Here is an 18,497-nt window from a genome sequence, read left to right as displayed (position 1 = left end):
GAAACTCAAAATGACCAATAAAATTAAATTGGAAATGCATTTGATTGTGTTTTAGTCAGCAGTGCTGTTTAATTTTCCCCTTTTTACAGGATGTATTTTTCTTCCTCAACAGTTTTATACTACTGTTTTACATTGTAGTTTCCTTTTAAAGGGTTACAAAGATCCTACCTAAGATTAACTTCTGAAAATAATAAATCATACCTGTCAGAGTGTTATTAGAGGAGCGATTAGATAAAGATTAGCGGAGTAAATTCAGAGTACGTCTGATTAATGGAGACATTCAGTCGCCTCTCTCCCTGTGCACCTTGTCGCAGATCAGCAGATATGGGCACATCCTGTAAGTAGTCTGGTTGACATTTTTAAAGCTTGTATCAATCAGTGCAGAGGAAAGACACCCAGAAATTTTAGTGTTTGAGCATCAGTGAAATCCCCATTAAACCCAAGGGGTTAAATCATTTTCCAACATCTTACATGTTTGATTACTTGTGCCTCAATCCTGCACAGCTCAGTGAGGAAGACTGTTGAACATAGTAATGTTTTTAATATGATGTTCACTAAAGGTTCTTTTGACATATATATACATTATTTTTTAACTGTTTTTTTTTTTTTATTGTTTATTTTTTGTTTTTCAGCAAGGTAAGACACCCCCTCTCCCCCTCAAATGGTACATTCCAGTGAGATAAATCATGTGCAGGTGAGTTTATGGCTGTGGGTCATTCTTTGTCCTGCCCACTTACAAATTTTGTTTGTGATCACAACACTATATCTAAAAGTTCTTATTAAAGATGGGGGAGAAGCTGCAAAGGCAGAAAAGCTATGTTTGTTCTTTCTCTGATTGTGACGCTACATTCAGTAAGTCATGGAAGTTAGAAGCTCATCTGTGCAAACACACAGGATTGGTAAGTAATGTAGGAGCAGCTGAAATGAATGCAAATGCATGTAAATAGTTCAGATTATTAAATTACCTTTTTTGCAATTAAATGACTATTAATGACACAATGTAATGTTGTGTGTTTGTGTCAGAAACCCTTTGCTTGTGAGAACTGTGACAAGAGTTTCTGCGCTCGCTACCAACTCACCAGACATGAGCTGAGTCATAGTGAGGAGAAGCCTTACAAGTAAGCCCCTGTGTTTTCTGAAGTCTGTTTTCCTAATCATTTTAAAAAGTGTGTCTCACGTTCTGTTACCTGCTGTGCACTCAAGATGTCTGGTTGATGGATGCTCTGAGGCCTTTGTCAAAAATTCCAGCATGAAGAACCACATGGCTCGAGTCCACCTGCACCAGGAAAAGAGATATCAAGTACAAGGACCACTCTTTTGCTTGATTTTGTTTGGCAAGGCTTTTGTTGGGATGGTTGTACTGCATTCAGATGTTTCTTTTGTGCTTGCATTTTTTTGTTTTCTACAGTGTGACCATCAGGGCTGTGGACAAGCTTTCAACAAGAGGAATCAACTAAAAGCCCACAAGTGTGAGCACCAACAGCTTCTGCCTTTTCAGTGAGTAACGAAATGAAATGCATGTGAATGGTCTTTTTAGCTACTCCTTGGCACCTCAGTCCTTTTATTAATTTATATTTTTATTGTAGTTGTTCTTACGATGGATGCGCAAGAGAATTTTCCACCCATGGAAAACTAAAGCATCATGAGAGAATGCATGAAGGTTGGTAAAGAGACTGGATGAATCCTACATTATTTTCTAAACCGGTGTTCAAAACTGTTTTCTCTGCCTTAGGTTATCCTTGTGACACAGAAATGTGTCCTTTCCTAGGGAAAACATGGACAGAATATCTGAAACACAGAAAAGAACATAAAGGTATAAGTTTACACTTTTTGTTGTATTGCATTCATTAAAACACAAATTTCTTTTTTTTTTTTTTTTTTTTTTTTTTAAATACATTTTTTATTACTACTTCCTCTCAGTCAAGGTGCCGTGTGAAGAGTGCAAAAAGCTATTCAACAACACCTGGTTTCTGCACCAACATGAGCAGCGTGTCCACTCTGGGGTGAAGAAGTCTTACCCGTGCCCCAGAGAAGGTTGCGACAAAAAGTTCACCCGCCGTTTCAACTTGGAGAGTCATGTACTGGGAGACCACGAGGGAAAGACGCCTTTTAACTGCACCCATGTTGGCTGTGGGAAGAGCTTTGCCATGAAGGTGACGGTCACCTCAGTTTGACATGAAATATTGTAGCACTTTCCAAAAATTAGGTTACATGCTCTACTTGGTAAAGGGAAGATTTCACCACTTCAATTTAAATTGAGGATGAGAGTAGTGATTGAAATAAAATAAAATAAAAAAATTAAAAAAAATCTATCCTACCAAGTAAAGTTGATGTTAAAAGGAAATTAAAACATCACATGGGGACTGGGCAAAGATTAAACATGACTTGTGACAACACAGAATGAAGAAGCTGTCAAGAAGCTAAAGGTTTGCATGCAGGCTAATGTTTACAAAAGCATTAAATGGTGTTTGTAGGTAAAGCAGCAAGTTTTGTGGACAAGTGGATCAGCTATTTTTATTTTTTAATTATTGAAAAAAAAAAAAATGTCCGCAGTTCAGAACAAAGAACTTTGTTGCACAATGTGGTGGTATAATGGATTAGCTGGTTTTGTTTAACTGGGTTTGAGCTAGAAAAGCTTAAACACAGTAAACCTTTTTATATCTGAGTGAATGTAAACGGCAAATGCCACATCCCTCAGCAATTGATTGAAGTGTGATGGAAGGGAGAACTGAGCAGTGTTTTTTTTTTTTTTTTCTTTCAAATATGTATTAAACCGCACACACACAACCATGGCAAAATGCAGAAAATGTCTTATTGTTGATTTTTGACCTAACAAATTGCTGATACTGTAGAAACTGGTGTCCTTTTGTTTTACAGGAAAGCCTGTGGCGGCATGGTGTGGTGCATGACCCAGCAAAGAAAAGGCTTAAGGTAAAGTGTCCTTGTCAACTTAAGGAAATTGTCATTTTTCTCCCTTGTGTCCTTGTGCATGATTTATATTTGTACTCCCCCTTTCAGAAAGCACATCCTAAAAAGAATCTGCCTAGGAGGATGGTGCAGGAGGTCACCATCACAGCTGCAGCCAGTCGAGAGGAAACAAACGAGCTTGCTGCAAAGCTGCACAATACCACTTTAGAGGATGGCAAATCTTGAGGCTATGCTACAAACTGTTGTGACTATGTTCATTAAAAATTTTTGTTTAGCAAGTGTGAATAAACCATCTCTCAAAGCAATCTTTCCATACCTCTCTAAAGCTGACTACATTTGTTTTCCTCAGCATGCTGTAGCTAAGCATGTGAACTCTGCTCAGCTGATGCTGCCTGGGCATGAAATCTGACAATGTACAGGTCTGTACTTGCAAAGTAAAAATGCTGTCAATTTTTTCCTTGAAAGGAAATGTTTATTTAACAAACAAAATACACATTCACACATGTATAAAACGCCAGCTGACAGGACAGCTGGTTGTCATGGTGATGAAGCCTGAGGGCAGTTGGGGGGGCCCCCAGGATGCGGCAGGTTTCTAATAAGGCCTGAGGTTTATTCAGATGGACACAACGTTGATGTGGCAGGACATCTCGTTTTTTTTTTTACTTTTTTTTAAAGTGATTAAGGATCAGACCACCTTTTTTCTTTTTCGTCTCCTCCCGTTGTCTCCACCTGAATACAACCCTGGATTCTACAACTGCCTGGTGAGGTGGATACAGCACAATCGCCTGTTAACAGTTGCAGTACCGTTCTCCCTGCGGGAGTGAAGACATGACCATATGAACACAGCAGTGTGTTTTGTGAGCGCAGTCTGTCGAGTGACGTGGTACAATCTGGATCACTTCCCACCTGGTCAGGACAGGCTTAGTCCTGCTGGGGTCTACAACCGTTCTGAATGCTTTTGGTCCTGGATTAAGCCCGATATGGAGCGATGTACAGTAGCATGTACCATTTCACTTTGGCCAAGGTTGTTCCATTTATAGAACATTCTGGAGAGCACAGCCTCCTGATTTTCTTGTCCAGACTATACCAGGCTGCCAGGCCAGGAGACCACAGTAAGTGCCACCCGGCTGCGCTGTTCTTTCAACATGGGCACCAGGGCTGAGTGGCTCATTCCTGCTGTCGACAGGCCGTTAACCGCCACTATCATGTCACCACACCTAGAAAAACACAAGGAGATGTGTCAGCATGGGGTTATAAACAAGAGCTGACGGGTTGTGCTGTGTGCCATGCAGACAAAGCTGGTGTCACAAAAAGAAAAGATGGTGAATCTTAAAAACTGAAATATTTTTATAACGGACATCTATCATCCTTTCAGCTACCTGGGATATTTAGTTGAGCTGTTGGAAGACTAAATGTTGCTAATAATGAGGGGAAAGTGAAAAATTAATAGCTAAAATCCAGCTTAATTTGTGTCAACTTGACCAAACTGCATTATGGTCATTTATTGAATTATATCATTTTGACAAATTTAATTGAAAATGGATTAAACTTCACTGTTTTTATTGTGGCTAGAGATGACTTTTGTCACTGGCATTTCAAGCAAAGGACAAAAAGTGACATAATTAGTGTTTGGTGGATTATTTCTTTGTAAAAGTGCTTCTTGTCTTTATATCACTGGAAAGCCTGTTCATTTCCCGTTAAATGGTGGCACATTGGTAAGGAAATGCATTCATGGGATGAGCAGCAGAGTTGAGTATGTTGGCTGTGACCATGAGACAAGGCCAAATCACTGTCCGACCCGTTTACACTGCTGTCAGCAACATGTGCGGTGGATTGTTATGTTAAGCGAAGAGTCCAGATTCCCGACAGCAGTTGCATCGTAGAGTCAAAATATGGAAAAGACTTGGCCAATGCTGAGCTGATTGCTACACTGAGGGAAGCAGCTTTAGGCAGCAGCAGTGTGATGACGCAGGGGGGCAACTCTCTCACTGGACAGACAAGACTTCACTGGAGGCAATGTCAGTGTATAAAGATACCAAGAAGACATTCTGCAACCAGAGGCAATGCCACATCTCCAAAGTGTCGGACTGAACCCGATTTCCAAGGGGGCAACACACACCCACACCAAACAGGGTTTATCAGAGACAACCTGCGGACTTTGGGAGCGGAGAAGATGAAACTGCCCGCATAGATTCCTGATCTCAACCCACTTAACACTTGAGGGATCAGCTTAGGCATGCTGTTTATATCAACATGACCAACACATCCACATTAGCCAGTTTGCAACAAAAACTGATTAAAGAATGACACGACCACCAAACTGATGAGCAACATGAGGAGGAGGTGCCAAGCTAATGCAACTGTCTATTGTTCTTCCACATCATTTCTCCCTCTGTGTTAAATAAATATATTAAATTGCCAGCTTCTCTTATTTATTCAGACTTCAATCATTCCATCTAATAAACACCAAACAGGAGTCAATAAGAGAATAAGGTGTTTGGCATTGTAAGAGAAGATTTAAGTTTTCATAAGTCCGTTTTGATGCTCATCCCACAAATGCATTCTTCTTACAAATATGGTACCATTTATAAAAGCCTGTCCAACCTTATAAGGCACATTGCCAGGAAGCATTGATACAATAAATAAATAATCAACCAAACACTACAATGATAAGATACCTTTTTGTGCAAAATTAACACATCACGCAAGGCTATTTAAATAAGACCTCAGCTTAAAATATTTTACAACAGTAGAGCTATTTGACACAAGATTTAAAAAGCTTTGGCTAAACAAACAATACACGGCTAGGATCATGTTTATATTTGCACTTTTCATATCCAGTTTTTTAAAAAGTGGAAAATATCCATTATCGCCATATGAATCCATAAATTCAGGGTAAAATAATTTACTTTGTCTATAATTTTTTTTTTCCTGGTGATACAGAAGAGGCACAAGGAGAGGAAAACTCACAAGAAAAGATATCTCTGTGAAAACACATTTATTAAATCTTGCTTCTGCTCTTTAACATGGATTTTTAAACCTCCAGTAGATGTTAATCTTTCTCATTGATATTCTCATAATTCATGTGCTGGTTTGATGTTTTATTAGCTGTTAGTTGCTCTAGATAAGAAAGTGATGACACAGCAAAAATACAGCCTATAAAGCTTGATATGAATAAAAGAGTGTTAATCTTTGCCTGTTGAGCTCTAACAGCTGCTTCACAACTAAAAGTGATTCTGTCTTATAAAATGCTGCTGCAGATTAATTATAATGAATATTTGGTTGTTCCTATAACGTGTCAACGTGTAATTAATTATATGAGATAATTATCTGAATAAACTGTAAAAAAAAAAAAAGTGCAATCGCACCATTTTTTTCTATCAGAAACTGGAGGTCACTGTTTATCTACCTGTCAGTTCACCACTATGAATCACCACTGCTATCATAAGCCAGACACAGTATAGTCATGTTGAGAACAACTTATCGCTTACTTCAGGCGGCCATCATAGTATGCAGGTGTGCCCAGGACGATGGTCTTGATAAAGAATGCTTGGTTGCCGTGACTTTCCTCATATCCCCCAACGATGCTGAAGCCCCAGCTGCCTGGGTGGCTCCTCCGCAGCACAATCTCATGGCTGCTGTGCAGGTAGCTGCAGGAAAAGGGCAGAGCACAGACACACAGATATAGCTATAAAGATTAGTTGACCACTGGTTTGAAATATATTTATTGAAATGCAAAATATTTTCTCATATTTGCATTTTTGAAGCAACAGATTCGTATCCAGAGCTTTACTATTTTCCCTGTGTAATTCGTCCTTGCTTTTATGTGCTGACCTGGGCAGCCCCAACCACATGACCCAGGAGGGGGACCAGTTGGCATCAAAGTCACTATCGTGAGTGTGAGGCAGCAGCTCATTGTGGTCATGCTCTTCCACCATGCTGACCTCCAGCACTCGTAGCTGGACTGAGGGTGAGGCAGCGCTGGCTTTCAAGGTGCCCACGGCTTCGCTGTGGCTCAGGTACGTCAAGTCCTGACTGTTGATGCTCAGCAGGACATCCCCTGAGCAAAGGAAATGAGAAGATTTAGAGGTTTCTGGTGGGACAATTCAGACATAGTGTTGTCGACGTTTTGAGGTGTATTTTTACCTCTTTTGATTCGACCATCTCGAGACAAGCAGCCGTGCGGTTGGACGCTTGTGACAAAGATTGGCAGCTCCCCGCTCTTACTGCCCCGCCCTCCAGCCACAGTCATGCCCAGGGATTCATGGGGTTCCTTCTTCACAGTGATGTGTTTCTCTTTGCAGGTCACACACTGTGATAAGTCCTGGAAAGAATCATAACACAGAAGACATACAGATTCAATTTTAAACACACACAAACACACAGCAATATTAAGCCATGTTTTTAATCACACTCCATCAGTAGAGAGATAATATTCATGCACAGGCGGACTGAACCATATGCATGGTAGTAGAACGCACACACACACACACACACACACACACACACACACACACACACACACACACACACACACATACTCACTCTGTGGGTGCTGGTGCGAGACAGGTGTATGGGCACAGGGCTCGGAGTAGAGCTGTGATTAGGCAGGAAGTGATCAAGGCAGTAAAGGTCTCTGGTGGAGCTTGATTTTGGCGGTGGGGGTGGAGTTGGTTTGCTGGGGCGGCCAATCATCAGATGAACTCGCTCTCCGCTGGCCTACAGACGCAGATTCGTAAGAATGAAGCAGCAAGTGTGAAGCAGCCTTTATTGATTTTATTTGATTTAAAAATTTGGTTTGCAGCAGAAGTAAAACATGCATTTGTCACATGACAACAACACAATAATATTGCATGACAGTATAACTAAATGCTTCTTTATCTCTCATGATGAAACCAATGTGATCCTGATGCAGTGACACTGTACATCCACACCTGTATGATCTGAGCAGCCTGCTCGGGGGTGCCGTGGCGCAGGTCCTGGTCGTTGACTGCCAACACTCGGTCATTACTTCGCAGTCTGCCATCCTTTGCTGCCAGCCCTCCCTCCAACAGATCCAACACAAACACCCCTGACTCATCTGTTCGCCGTACCAGCTTGATGCCAAGCTGCTCTGTTGAGTCCCGTTTGTGTAGCGTGATTCTCAGAGTGGCTGGGCTGGACGGGGTCCCCTCAGGGGTGGAGCAAGGTGCATGGGGCACAGCTGGGGTGGAGGAAGAAGAGGAGGGAGGAGCTCTAGAGGCACAGCGACGCTCCCTGAGCACAGTTAACTGCAAGGTGGTGCAGGGTCGCGCCAAAGTGGAGCGAGCAAAACTGTGTGGCACATTGCTGATGTCCACATTGTTCACCTTGGAATAAGACACAGAGAAAATGTTGGTTACACATGAATTATCTATGTTTTCCGCACAGCAACACAATGGCAATGAGTTGGATCTTGTGTCAGAGCACCTTCTGAATTCAGGTTTAAATTATATTTCCTTTTCACAAAAGGATTTTTCTAGGTTTGCACCAAGTAAGCTGAAAAAAAGAAAAAAAAAAAGGAAAAACAAAAAAAGAGGAACTTTGTGAAGTTACAACTCAAAAACTATTAAATTAAGCTGAAACTCTCAAAGAGTCTAGAGCAGTGGTTGCCAAGTTCAGTCCTCGAGATGCAACTTTTACATACAACCCATATTAAACGTGCCTGAATCAAATGGTTTAATTCCTTCATCCATGCGTCATTCAGGTCTGCAGAGGCCTGCAAACGAGCCCTTCATTTGATTCAGCCATCAGTCACTTGATTTATTGGTAAAATAATATTAATAATTAGAACAGCTTGAAATATTCAAATCGGTCATTTTGCATTAACTAAGGGTAAAAAGAACATGATCCTTTGACATAAGAAAGAAAAGCTCACCTAAACCAAAGGTCAATTTGTGAAGGAACCTCCTTCAAGCAGCTGTGTGAAAGATTTTCAGCTTTTCATAAAACCACAACTTTTATCCAGGACCATGATTCCTTATTCACATCTGAACTTCTCCACTATGTAGCAAGCAACCAAAAAGGCTTAAAAAATTATCCTTTGCTGATATGCCCATCTGCTGAAAGTCTAAAAACAATCAATTTCAAGCTGGTCTAGTCGATTTTAGTTGCCAGGCCAGCCTGTTTGTCCCGCTTTGTATGGCGATCAGCTGGTAGGTCAGCTAGCACCTGTGAAAATCCAATCCCATACTGGATTTCCTAGAAGGCTCTCCTCTTCAGTTGACTTAAATCCTATAGAGAATGTGAGCTGTACAGAGAGGGATGGATACAAGTATCTGGACAGAATTTCAGAGGACGTGGTTGCTTTTTCACAGAACCAAAAGACTAATCGCAATTCTGAAATGATTAAAACATGTTTAAATATACGAATTACAAAATTTGTTTTTGCTCTGAATAAGTTAATAATGCTGATGAATGTCATTTGTCTAATAATAACACAGCATTTCCTGTGGTAGCCCTCAAAATGAACTTGAGATAATTCGTAACAGCGAAGCTTGAAAATCAACCAAAATAATGTTTTTTACTCTTATAGTGAAAAAATAGATGTCATGTCAGAGTATATGGGAATCAACATTAATATGCTTAATAGGAGCATTTACAAAAAAATGATCAAAACACTAAAAAAACTCATTCATTCATCATTAACTGCTAAGGGTTGCGGGAAAGCTGGAGCCTGACCCAGCAGTCTTTGGGCGAAAGGCAGGGTACACCCTGGACACCTCGCCAGTCCATCACAGGGCACACTAAAAAACTATCACAGTAAATTAATCTCTCACCTGCAGTATCTGATCTCCAGCAAGCAGCCTCCCATCTCGTGCAATAACCCCATCCCTGTACACTTCCTGAATCACAATGTTGATCAGAGGCGTTTCATTTCCACCAACGATACTGATCCCCAGCTCAACGTATGGATTTGCCCGGTGGACCTCTATGGCAGTTATCTCTCCTTCAGGAAGCGAGGGCAGCTTTACACATCCTTTTGGACAAAACAGGCACATTACACAGCTGCATTTGAACTTCCTCATCCTCTCAGTCTTCAGTATACTGTTGAGTGTGATTATCCCTTTTTGTCTGCAATAATGGCTCAAACAGTTGGTGAGGATAATGGCGTACCTTCCTCAGCTGACAGAGGTGGGGATTCAGGACAGTCCCAGCCAGAGGATGTTGAGCTAACAGAGCGGAGAAGATGGATGCAAGGGTTACTAAGGGGCCGCTTCACCCTGGGGACCACACATTCCAGCCCCACCACACCTAGAGTCAAAGGGTACATGAAGAGGGATGCTGACTTTACGACCCTAATAACAACTCAAAACCCTTCAGTTAAAGCAAGTCCAGTAGATTCACTCACTGTCTTCTTCGGTGCTTTCCTCAAAGGCAGGGTTGTCCAGGCCGGCGTCGCCCGTCCACACAGGCCCATTACTGCTGGCATTGTTAGGTCCAGAGTGAGGTGAGGGTGTGCAATCCCTCAGGTCTGTCTGTGGGGAAAGAGGTGACCTGGGAGGGCTGGTGACCATCGCTCGCTCATCCCCACTTTCACATCTTGGTCCATCCACGCTCATCTGCTGACATCGAGTCCCTGGACACCTTTCACCAAGCAACAGGTGTCAGTTTGTTAGTCCATCTGACATAAAGAAAATCAGATTTAGCTTCAGTGAATTTGATGTAAGGTTAGCCTTTCGGGATATCCCTTTGTTTGTTTGCTACTTCCTGGTGTAAAGGGTAGTTGCCTTTTTTTAGTTTTACACCGACAACTTATCTTCATTCTGGTAAGTAATATTTCCAATGCATTTATTCATTTCACCCCAAGATCAGACTGTGCAAAGAAACTGCATAAGACTCAAGAACTGCATCACAACTCTACCAGGCTCTATTAACATCTTAAACGATAAAGTAAGTTTAAAAGATCACCACAGATTTTTTTTTCCTCAAGCCAATGATTAATAGAGCACAAATATTCAAATAATAGTTATGAAAAAAGGCAGAAAGTCACATCAGAAAATTTATGCTGTATAAATAAATGTTTGGTCACTTATAACTGTTGTTTACTTTAAAACAGGAAACTCAGCATATACCCTGCCCACAGACCGTATATGTGAACCTGTCCCATAAACAGAAGCACTTAAAGATTTGCACACTAACAGACTTAGAGGATCAATATGGTCACGCCCCGAACTGACTTTAAAGTATTTACTGTAAGTGGCAGCTTACAGGTGACAGCTGCCGTCATGTCGTCGTCCTCTTCCTCACCATTAGTGTCAATTAGAAATAACTAAGAGGAAACAGGTGAACTTGTAAAGATTATGCTAATGAAGACTGAGATCTAAATACTTTTAATCTGGGACAGTGAATTAACTCTTGTTTTCCCCACTGTTTTGATTAATGACTCATCTTTAACATTGATGCAATGGTTTTTCCTTGTTGACATACACACAAAACTCCACGACATTTTCTGATCACTGTAATCCATACAAAGTTATATTAATGCTAAGCAACGTTCAAATTAAATTACCGGTATGTGGAGTGTCCACATTTTGTAGTCATGAATACATCATTCGGACAGGGAGTCTGTGGTAAAATGCAGACTTCTGGGAAAAGAAAGAAACCCAACTCCGCATTTTACTTTGTGTTTTAAAACTTTGTATGCAAGTATCTCCTTGGATGGGCCCAAATGCAACAATAGCATGTATGGTCATAATGAGAACACAGGTCATTAATCAAACTAACATCTGTGAAAGGTGAACGGGAATATGAACTGAATATTATATATTAAACTCATGCCAGTGCAGGGGAACACAGATGAAAACGAGCCTTTTGACTAGTTTGGCTTTTTAGCTATGTGTAAGCATGTGTTTTATGAGATTACATTTTCCCCTTTCAAATAAACTAAACTTAAACACTTGTCCTCATTAAAATATGGTGAATTGCTGTAATATGGATTTGTGTGTTCACATAGCCAGCAATCCTGAAGATGTTTCTACGTTTCCACTCCTGCAGTCAAGCTTTGCCTATTTAAATTCATCGGACATAATCAGGAAGGACACACACTTGTCAAAATGAGGGCAGAGTGAAAAACTAGCGGCATGGGTAAAAGACTTATTGGTGGACCAGATTGTGAGATTGAGAGACAAGATTGTGTCAAAGAACAATTCGCCAAAACAAAACAAGAATAGCAAAAAGCACAATAGCTTTCACAATTCTCCAAATGAATGAATTTAAAACTACTAACAGGGGCTAGATCTGACTGCTCAGCAAGACAGAGAACTCAGTGGTTTGGTCCCACATGTAACCAGCAGGTTTAGAGCCAATTCAGAGATGCATAGTTTCTTTGTAAAAACACAAAAACCTCAGAGAAGGTTAACTCTAAGACATCACCAACAGACATTTGCAGCACAGTAACCAATTAGAAGTCATTCATCTCTGGTGCACGACACCTGAACGCCTCTCAGACCATGAAAAGCAAAAATATTTCCACTAAATATAGAAAATTATATGTTTGACAAAACAATTCCCAACAGCATCAACAGTAATTTTGCAGGAAACCATGATGGAGGGAACTTCATTAATATAATCATCTACAATTAAACACAGTGGCAGAAGTGTTCTGTAGGAGTGTTTTTTTTTTCAGCAGCAGATATTGAGATATTTGTCAGGAAAGAGGAAATGAAAGTCTTCTCTAGAGAACTCAAAGTCTGTGGCTTGGGTGAAATTTAACATTTCAACAGAAAGAAAAAGCATGACGCATCACAAAAACACACTAGTGCCTGTGGGAAAACTGTGAAAGTGACTCAGCCAGAGTGCAAACGATGAAACCGTCAGAGTGTATCTGGACTTGAAAATGTTTGTACACTCCATTCAACCGAGTTGAGCTTCAACGTTTCTGCCTAAAGGATCACAGGAAACTTCAAAAGGACAGACATGCCGAAACTGAAGCATCATTCTTCAAAGAAATCTTCCCAAGTGAACGGATATTGCAAGGTCATACTTTGTAATAAATATAACTGTTCTGAAGATAAAAAAAAAAAAAAGGCAGCTATATACCTTTTAAGATCAGTGTAGAACCTGGAAAACTCAAAACAGCCTGGTTTAATAATGATAAACTATCCCACCTTGACTGCCCAATGGAACACTGCATCCTGGCGATCTGATCTTTTAATCTAATACCAAGTCAAACCCGTAATCCTGAACATAAACACCGACAATGTTACACACAGGGACAGCAGACTCTTGGCTCCTGATAGTGTCTTAGACCTGCAGGGTAGGGGGGAGCTCTGAACTCACGTGGGGCTGAGGTTTAATCTTAACTAAAGAATATCACATCAGTCCTTGATGATTTGATCTGTCCTAAGTTCTCTCTTGGACTTGTAGGCATAAATGAAATGCGCAACCTTTGACAAGACGCACTGCTGGAAAAGGATGAGGTTTATACATGCCATATAATTTCCTTCTAAAACAAGTGAAAGAAACATGCACATCCCAGATGAGTAACGCTGAATACTGGACGGAAAATGTAATTAATTATGAAGAAGTAAGTCCACACACCAGATAATGCTCCTTAGAATTTGAATAATGTGACGTTTTGGGCACCAGCCCTTCTTCAAGCATGTCTGGAGAAGCTCTTCTTCATCTTCTAATTATTTTCTTATTATATATATATATATATATATATATATATATATATATATATATATATATATATGTGTGTGTATATATATATATATATATATATATATATATTTGTTTGAAAGACTGTTTGAATAAACTTCAGAACAATATGCTAAAACAGTTATTGTAAACAATCATCTTATTGAATTTAAACTTTTTGTTACAAACGCAACTGCCTCACTTCATTTAATCATGCTGCTAGGAACCATATAAAAGATACATTAGCTGTTTTTCAGCTAGTTTCATAGCCTTATTTTGAAGATGATGAAAGCTGTCCTGTACTCTCCTGTCTTTTAAGATTAGCTTTAAGCTTTTAAAAAACAAAAAAATCGTCACTTAAAGTAAGGCATTAAATGGTCCATCAATAAGCTGCATGAAAGCACCAACAACCAAACCAAGGCTTGTTAAACTCAGATATCAGGAGACAAAGAGCGAAAAAGAAAGCAAATTCAGAGCCAGTCATTAATGAAAACCAGCATGAAAGATGCTTTTTTTGTCATCCCAAGACCTGACTTTACACCTCCAGTGTTCCACTCACCATAGGCCAGGGTTTCCCTTGGCTGTCTCACAGAAGAAGTGGTTAAAAAGGTCTCTGGTGTTGAAGTTGCCCAGCATGATTGTGGAATGAGAACATGAGGCTCCCGGTCAGCCAACCCATGACTGCGGTAGGGAACCACTAATCCTGTCACATGACTTACTGCTCAATAATCCCCTCTGGGTCTCACAGCACCTGGTCCAAATGGGCCAAAAGCCAAAGCGTATGGAAGTGGGGACCTTTCAAGGTTAAGAACAGAGGGGAAATCTCTTCCAACTTAAATCATCATTTGTATTTTCACCACAGGTTTTGTTTGGGAAACAAGGTAAGCGCTGGGTAGGGTGGCACCAAATGCAACTTATAGTTCTTACAGTATGTGAAAGCAATTACCTGATGCCTTTGTTAATGGTCTTACTACGACAACTGAAACAAAGCTGCATTATCACCATAAAGCTTATGAAATCCCTGTTGGTGTATGCACACAGCTCTCCAACATTTATTTGTCTTTTATGCCAGCATATAAATCTCTATATCAGTTTTATTACCTGTGTTTCAGGTGTGCCTCCAGGTCACATCGTGGCATGCTGAGAGAACAGACAGGACTCAAAGGGCAGGAGACGGACAGCTTGTCAAGCAACTTGTGCACCAGGATGCTGGATCGACGGCATGCCTGCAGTTGCAGTCGCGTCCTGTCCAGAGGGCAGAAGTCCCTCTCCTGGAGGAAGCTCCGGAGGCAGCGGGCGCAGAAGGTGTGACCGCATGGTGTGTCAAGTGGCTGCACCAGTGGCTGCAGGCAGATGTGGCACACCAGGTCGTCGTCCACCTCCAGACGGTAGTTATAAAGGTGGTTCTCCCAGCTGCGGTGGATCTGGCCACACTCAGGACACAGAGCCTCCAGTGCTGGCTCCGTTGGCCTGGCGACGTCCACCTCGCAGCCAGGGCTGCCCATCTCTTCTCCTTCAGCACAGCTCAGCTTTGGCCCAAAAGACTCCAGTGGTGCTGCAGGGATGGGAAGGGGCACACGCACTCCTATCCCATAAGCTTCAAAAGTTGAATAACTTGCAGAGAGGACAAATGCCCCCCAGTAGCTGATGGCACATCACCCTGCAGATCAGAGGACACAGCAGGAGAGTTCAACAGATGTTTCAGTAAAAACAACCAGTGTATGATTAACTTGTGCATTTATTCATGTGGCAAATGCTTTGTGCACGTGTGACCACGTGTTTGCACAAGTTCGAGAGTGGCACTGTTTGTGTGTATGTGTGCATGTGAGAGGGTGTGCTGAGATTATGCATTGCCGCTCCTGTCCGCTAATCTGGCAGTATAATCTCTCTTTTACTCTCGCCTGCCCCAATCTTCCAATTCCACAGAGAGGGAATTATCTGGGATTGAAGCAGGGAGAGGACAAAGATCAGAGAAAGCAGGATTGGGAAAGCAACAGAGAAGGAAAGTAGTGCCGACAGGAGGCGGAAAGTAGCCGATTCAAAGCAATGAAGAAGGGAAAAAAGTCAGAAGGTGGGTGAAAGAGATTAAATGGATGTGAAAACAAGCTCAAAACAAGAAGATGGAGCAATCACAGAGAGGAGATGTATATGACATACGTGAAACACAAATTAAACATACATGAGGAAACATACATGAGGCTGCCCATGGTATAAAAACCTACATTTTAAATATAAAGGACAAGAAAATGGCAGAAATACTTCAATTGCCTGATATTTTTGGCTCTGGCCATGTGCAGCGGATGCATTCAGTCTCCTCTACAATAGAAAGAGAACATGCCTGAAGCAGAGTCTTGAAATATAGCACTGGTATGTCCCCAGAGCTAATGTGGGATGTATGCACTGATCTTTTCCACAGCGGTTCACATCCAAAGCCATTCAGACCTTCAACAGCTCTATTAGCCCCGTGGGCCTGTCTGATGCCATCAGCGGCCAGCAGAGGGCGTGCCTCTCCACTCAGCGGGGACAGCCAAGCCACAGTGACTACCTGCCTCTGTTCCAGCAAGGGTCTGCTCCTGTCTCCATGACGACCTGGATCCTGTTCTGTTCAGTAGGGCTTGACATTCAGAGTGTAGCCAGAGAGGGATGCAGAGAAGGCACACAACAGATGCACTTCTCCCAGTAGGATGCTCTGCTCCTCCCTGGTACAGCCTGAAAGCTTGTCAGACGAGGCAGATGATGGTGATGATAATGAGAAGAGTCCCTTTGGTTTTTTTTTTTTTTTCTGCTTTCTTCGTCTTGTTGCCGCCGCTACCCATTTTTTCTGACAACCTGTCTCTCCTGTCTCCTTGGCTACCGGACCGGTAGTTACTTATTTCTGCCTCCTTCAAGTGCGTGTTCCTGTCTGTGTGTGACTGGCTGCTTCTGTCTCTATCCCGCAGCTGGACATGAATTAATCATGAGGACACAAGGCTTCTCTGTTCCTATAACAAAGCTGTGACATCACCACATCACACACAGACTTGTAGACATGCAAGCATGGGCCTCCGCAAGCAAAAGCAAACGCACGCGCGCACAGCATAAACGCTATTTTAGGTATAAGCCCCTACAAATAATCTTTATCAATAAGTAAAATCTTCGTGTTTTCACCGTGGTAGAATTGTAAAGTCCTAGCTGTGAAATGCACTTAAATATATCTTTAAAAATTAAAGGAAGCTGTTGCAAAAGATTCCTTTACACAAATACCACACATACTGTCAAATTCTTTGCGTTTATTTTAATAGCATACCTGGGTGTCTTTATCTGAGTCCAAAGTCGAAATATGATTGCATTTGGACTGCTTTCTACAATAATAAATGATAAATGGTTTGACCCTGCACATACCTCTGCTTATTGCTCATTTTTTCCCCCCACACATGACAATCTAATCTTAGAAGACATGACCGTCCAGGGACTATATGCAGGAATTTCATTTTCAAATAAGATGAGATTATGTTTCAAACCATGAACTAAAAAAAAACTCAGGTCGGGCCTATATTTGTCATATAATCCCATTTTGTCATTTCTCATTTTAAAAAAGAAAAAAAAAAAATCCAGAAAGATTGTTAGCCACTCGTAAGAAGAGAATTAGGCCTAGACCCACCAATTCTGCAAGGTCTGGTGCGATGGGTTGCTTTTTGTCACAACAAGCAGACACAGAGATGACAACAAAAACTGCTTTAACAGAGATTTGCAATCAGGGGTTTTCACTGTATGAATTCTACTTTAACATGACAATGCACCAGCTGCTGTGTCATGATTACTACGTAATCGATTTGTTTATTTAAGAACGCTGTTTAAATCACTGACCCCCACCCCCTAACCCCCTACACCACCACCAGGCTGTCTGACTGCATCCCACCCTCCACAAGATGAAAAAGCGAGGACAGAAGAAGCGACAGCGACAGTATCAATGCACAGCCAGCCACACACTAACACCGTTCATGTCAGCAGTGAATGCATGCAGATGTGAAGTTACCTTCTCCAGATGCTCCTCCGCGCCGCGCGGAGGGGAGGAACAATCACCAGCTGCGGGACCTCAATCACGCATTCGCTGCAACGGACGGACCGTTCCGCAAACCCCGCACGAAAACGCCCCCGTGCCTTTGGCAGCTCTGACCCCGCCCACTACTGTCTGTCAAAGCGGGTGGGCGGGGTTTGCGGCTGTCAATTTGAAGCAGAATTTGTGGTGGCTTCTTTAATGCCTGCTAAAAACAAAAAAGTACAATATTTACTAAACAAAATACTCTTTGATGGGAAGTCTCTATATCATTGAGATAATATTGCGTTGGCTTTATCATTCTTTTTCTTTTTAATAGGCTGAAGTTAGTTTAACCTTGAAAAGTCCCTCCAGTGTGAAAATCAAACTTTAAAACAGAGGACTCAGCCAGGATACATTATTTATGGTGAGAATCTCTCTTTCGAAAGCATAATAGCAAAGTATGGGCTGGGTGAGGGTGGAATGGTGTTTTAGCATGTGCATGAAGGGGTTTTCGGGGAAGGGTGGGGTGGGGGTAAATGATAAATGTGTTTCCTGATATCACATTAATGTGTGATATAATTCACTCTTAATCTTTGTTTCATCTTAGTTGACCTATTCCTTAAGCTTTGTTTTGTTTGTCACATTTTAGATTTACTGACTTAAAATGCCTTCAAATGAGCCTATTTTACTTGGAATGTGGTTTCATTTTGATTAATTTCTAGTTGAGATCTTTACCATAAAAGGATCTAATCTAAATGTGTGGTTATATATCAGTCCATTTTTATAAAGTACAAAAAGCCAAAACACATATCTGACGCTGATCACATTAAATTAGTTTGTTATTTTTATAATCTTTCACATACACTGATTTGATCAACAAAATGATTTG

At 41.3% G+C, this 18,497-nt stretch overlaps 2 protein-coding genes across 2 annotated transcripts; one reads left to right on the top strand and one right to left on the bottom strand.

Moving 5' to 3' along the window:
• Window positions 1–750: 750 nt before the first annotated feature.
• gtf3ab (general transcription factor IIIA, b) lies at window positions 751–3,153 on the top strand (the record flags this gene model as incomplete). Its single annotated transcript, XM_079259938.1, has 9 exons — window positions 751–899; window positions 1,024–1,118; window positions 1,204–1,300; window positions 1,409–1,497; window positions 1,587–1,660; window positions 1,733–1,813; window positions 1,921–2,153; window positions 2,878–2,931; window positions 3,019–3,153. Exons 1-9 carry the CDS (start codon window positions 786–788, stop codon window positions 3,151–3,153), a joined length of 972 nt encoding a protein of 323 aa, XP_079116064.1. The 5' UTR covers window positions 751–785.
• Window positions 3,154–4,009: 856 nt separating this feature from the next.
• Window positions 4,010–15,095, bottom strand: lnx2a (ligand of numb-protein X 2a; the record flags this gene model as incomplete). The annotated part of the gene is made up of 10 exons (XM_079260065.1): window positions 4,010–4,145; window positions 6,420–6,578; window positions 6,763–6,988; window positions 7,075–7,252; window positions 7,474–7,647; window positions 7,863–8,276; window positions 9,726–9,925; window positions 10,063–10,200; window positions 10,298–10,533; window positions 14,692–15,095. 10 exons carry the CDS (start codon window positions 15,093–15,095, stop codon window positions 4,010–4,012), a joined length of 2,265 nt encoding a protein of 754 aa, XP_079116191.1.
• Between the last annotated feature and the right edge of the window lie 3,402 nt (window positions 15,096–18,497).

This window comes from Telmatherina bonti, assembly GCF_933228915.1.
Source record: "Telmatherina bonti genome assembly, chromosome: 20".
In the NCBI taxonomy this organism is placed as follows: domain Eukaryota; kingdom Metazoa; phylum Chordata; class Actinopteri; order Atheriniformes; family Telmatherinidae; genus Telmatherina; species Telmatherina bonti.
Note: the sequence above shows the minus strand (reverse complement) of the source record. Positions and strands in the feature narration are given on the sequence as shown.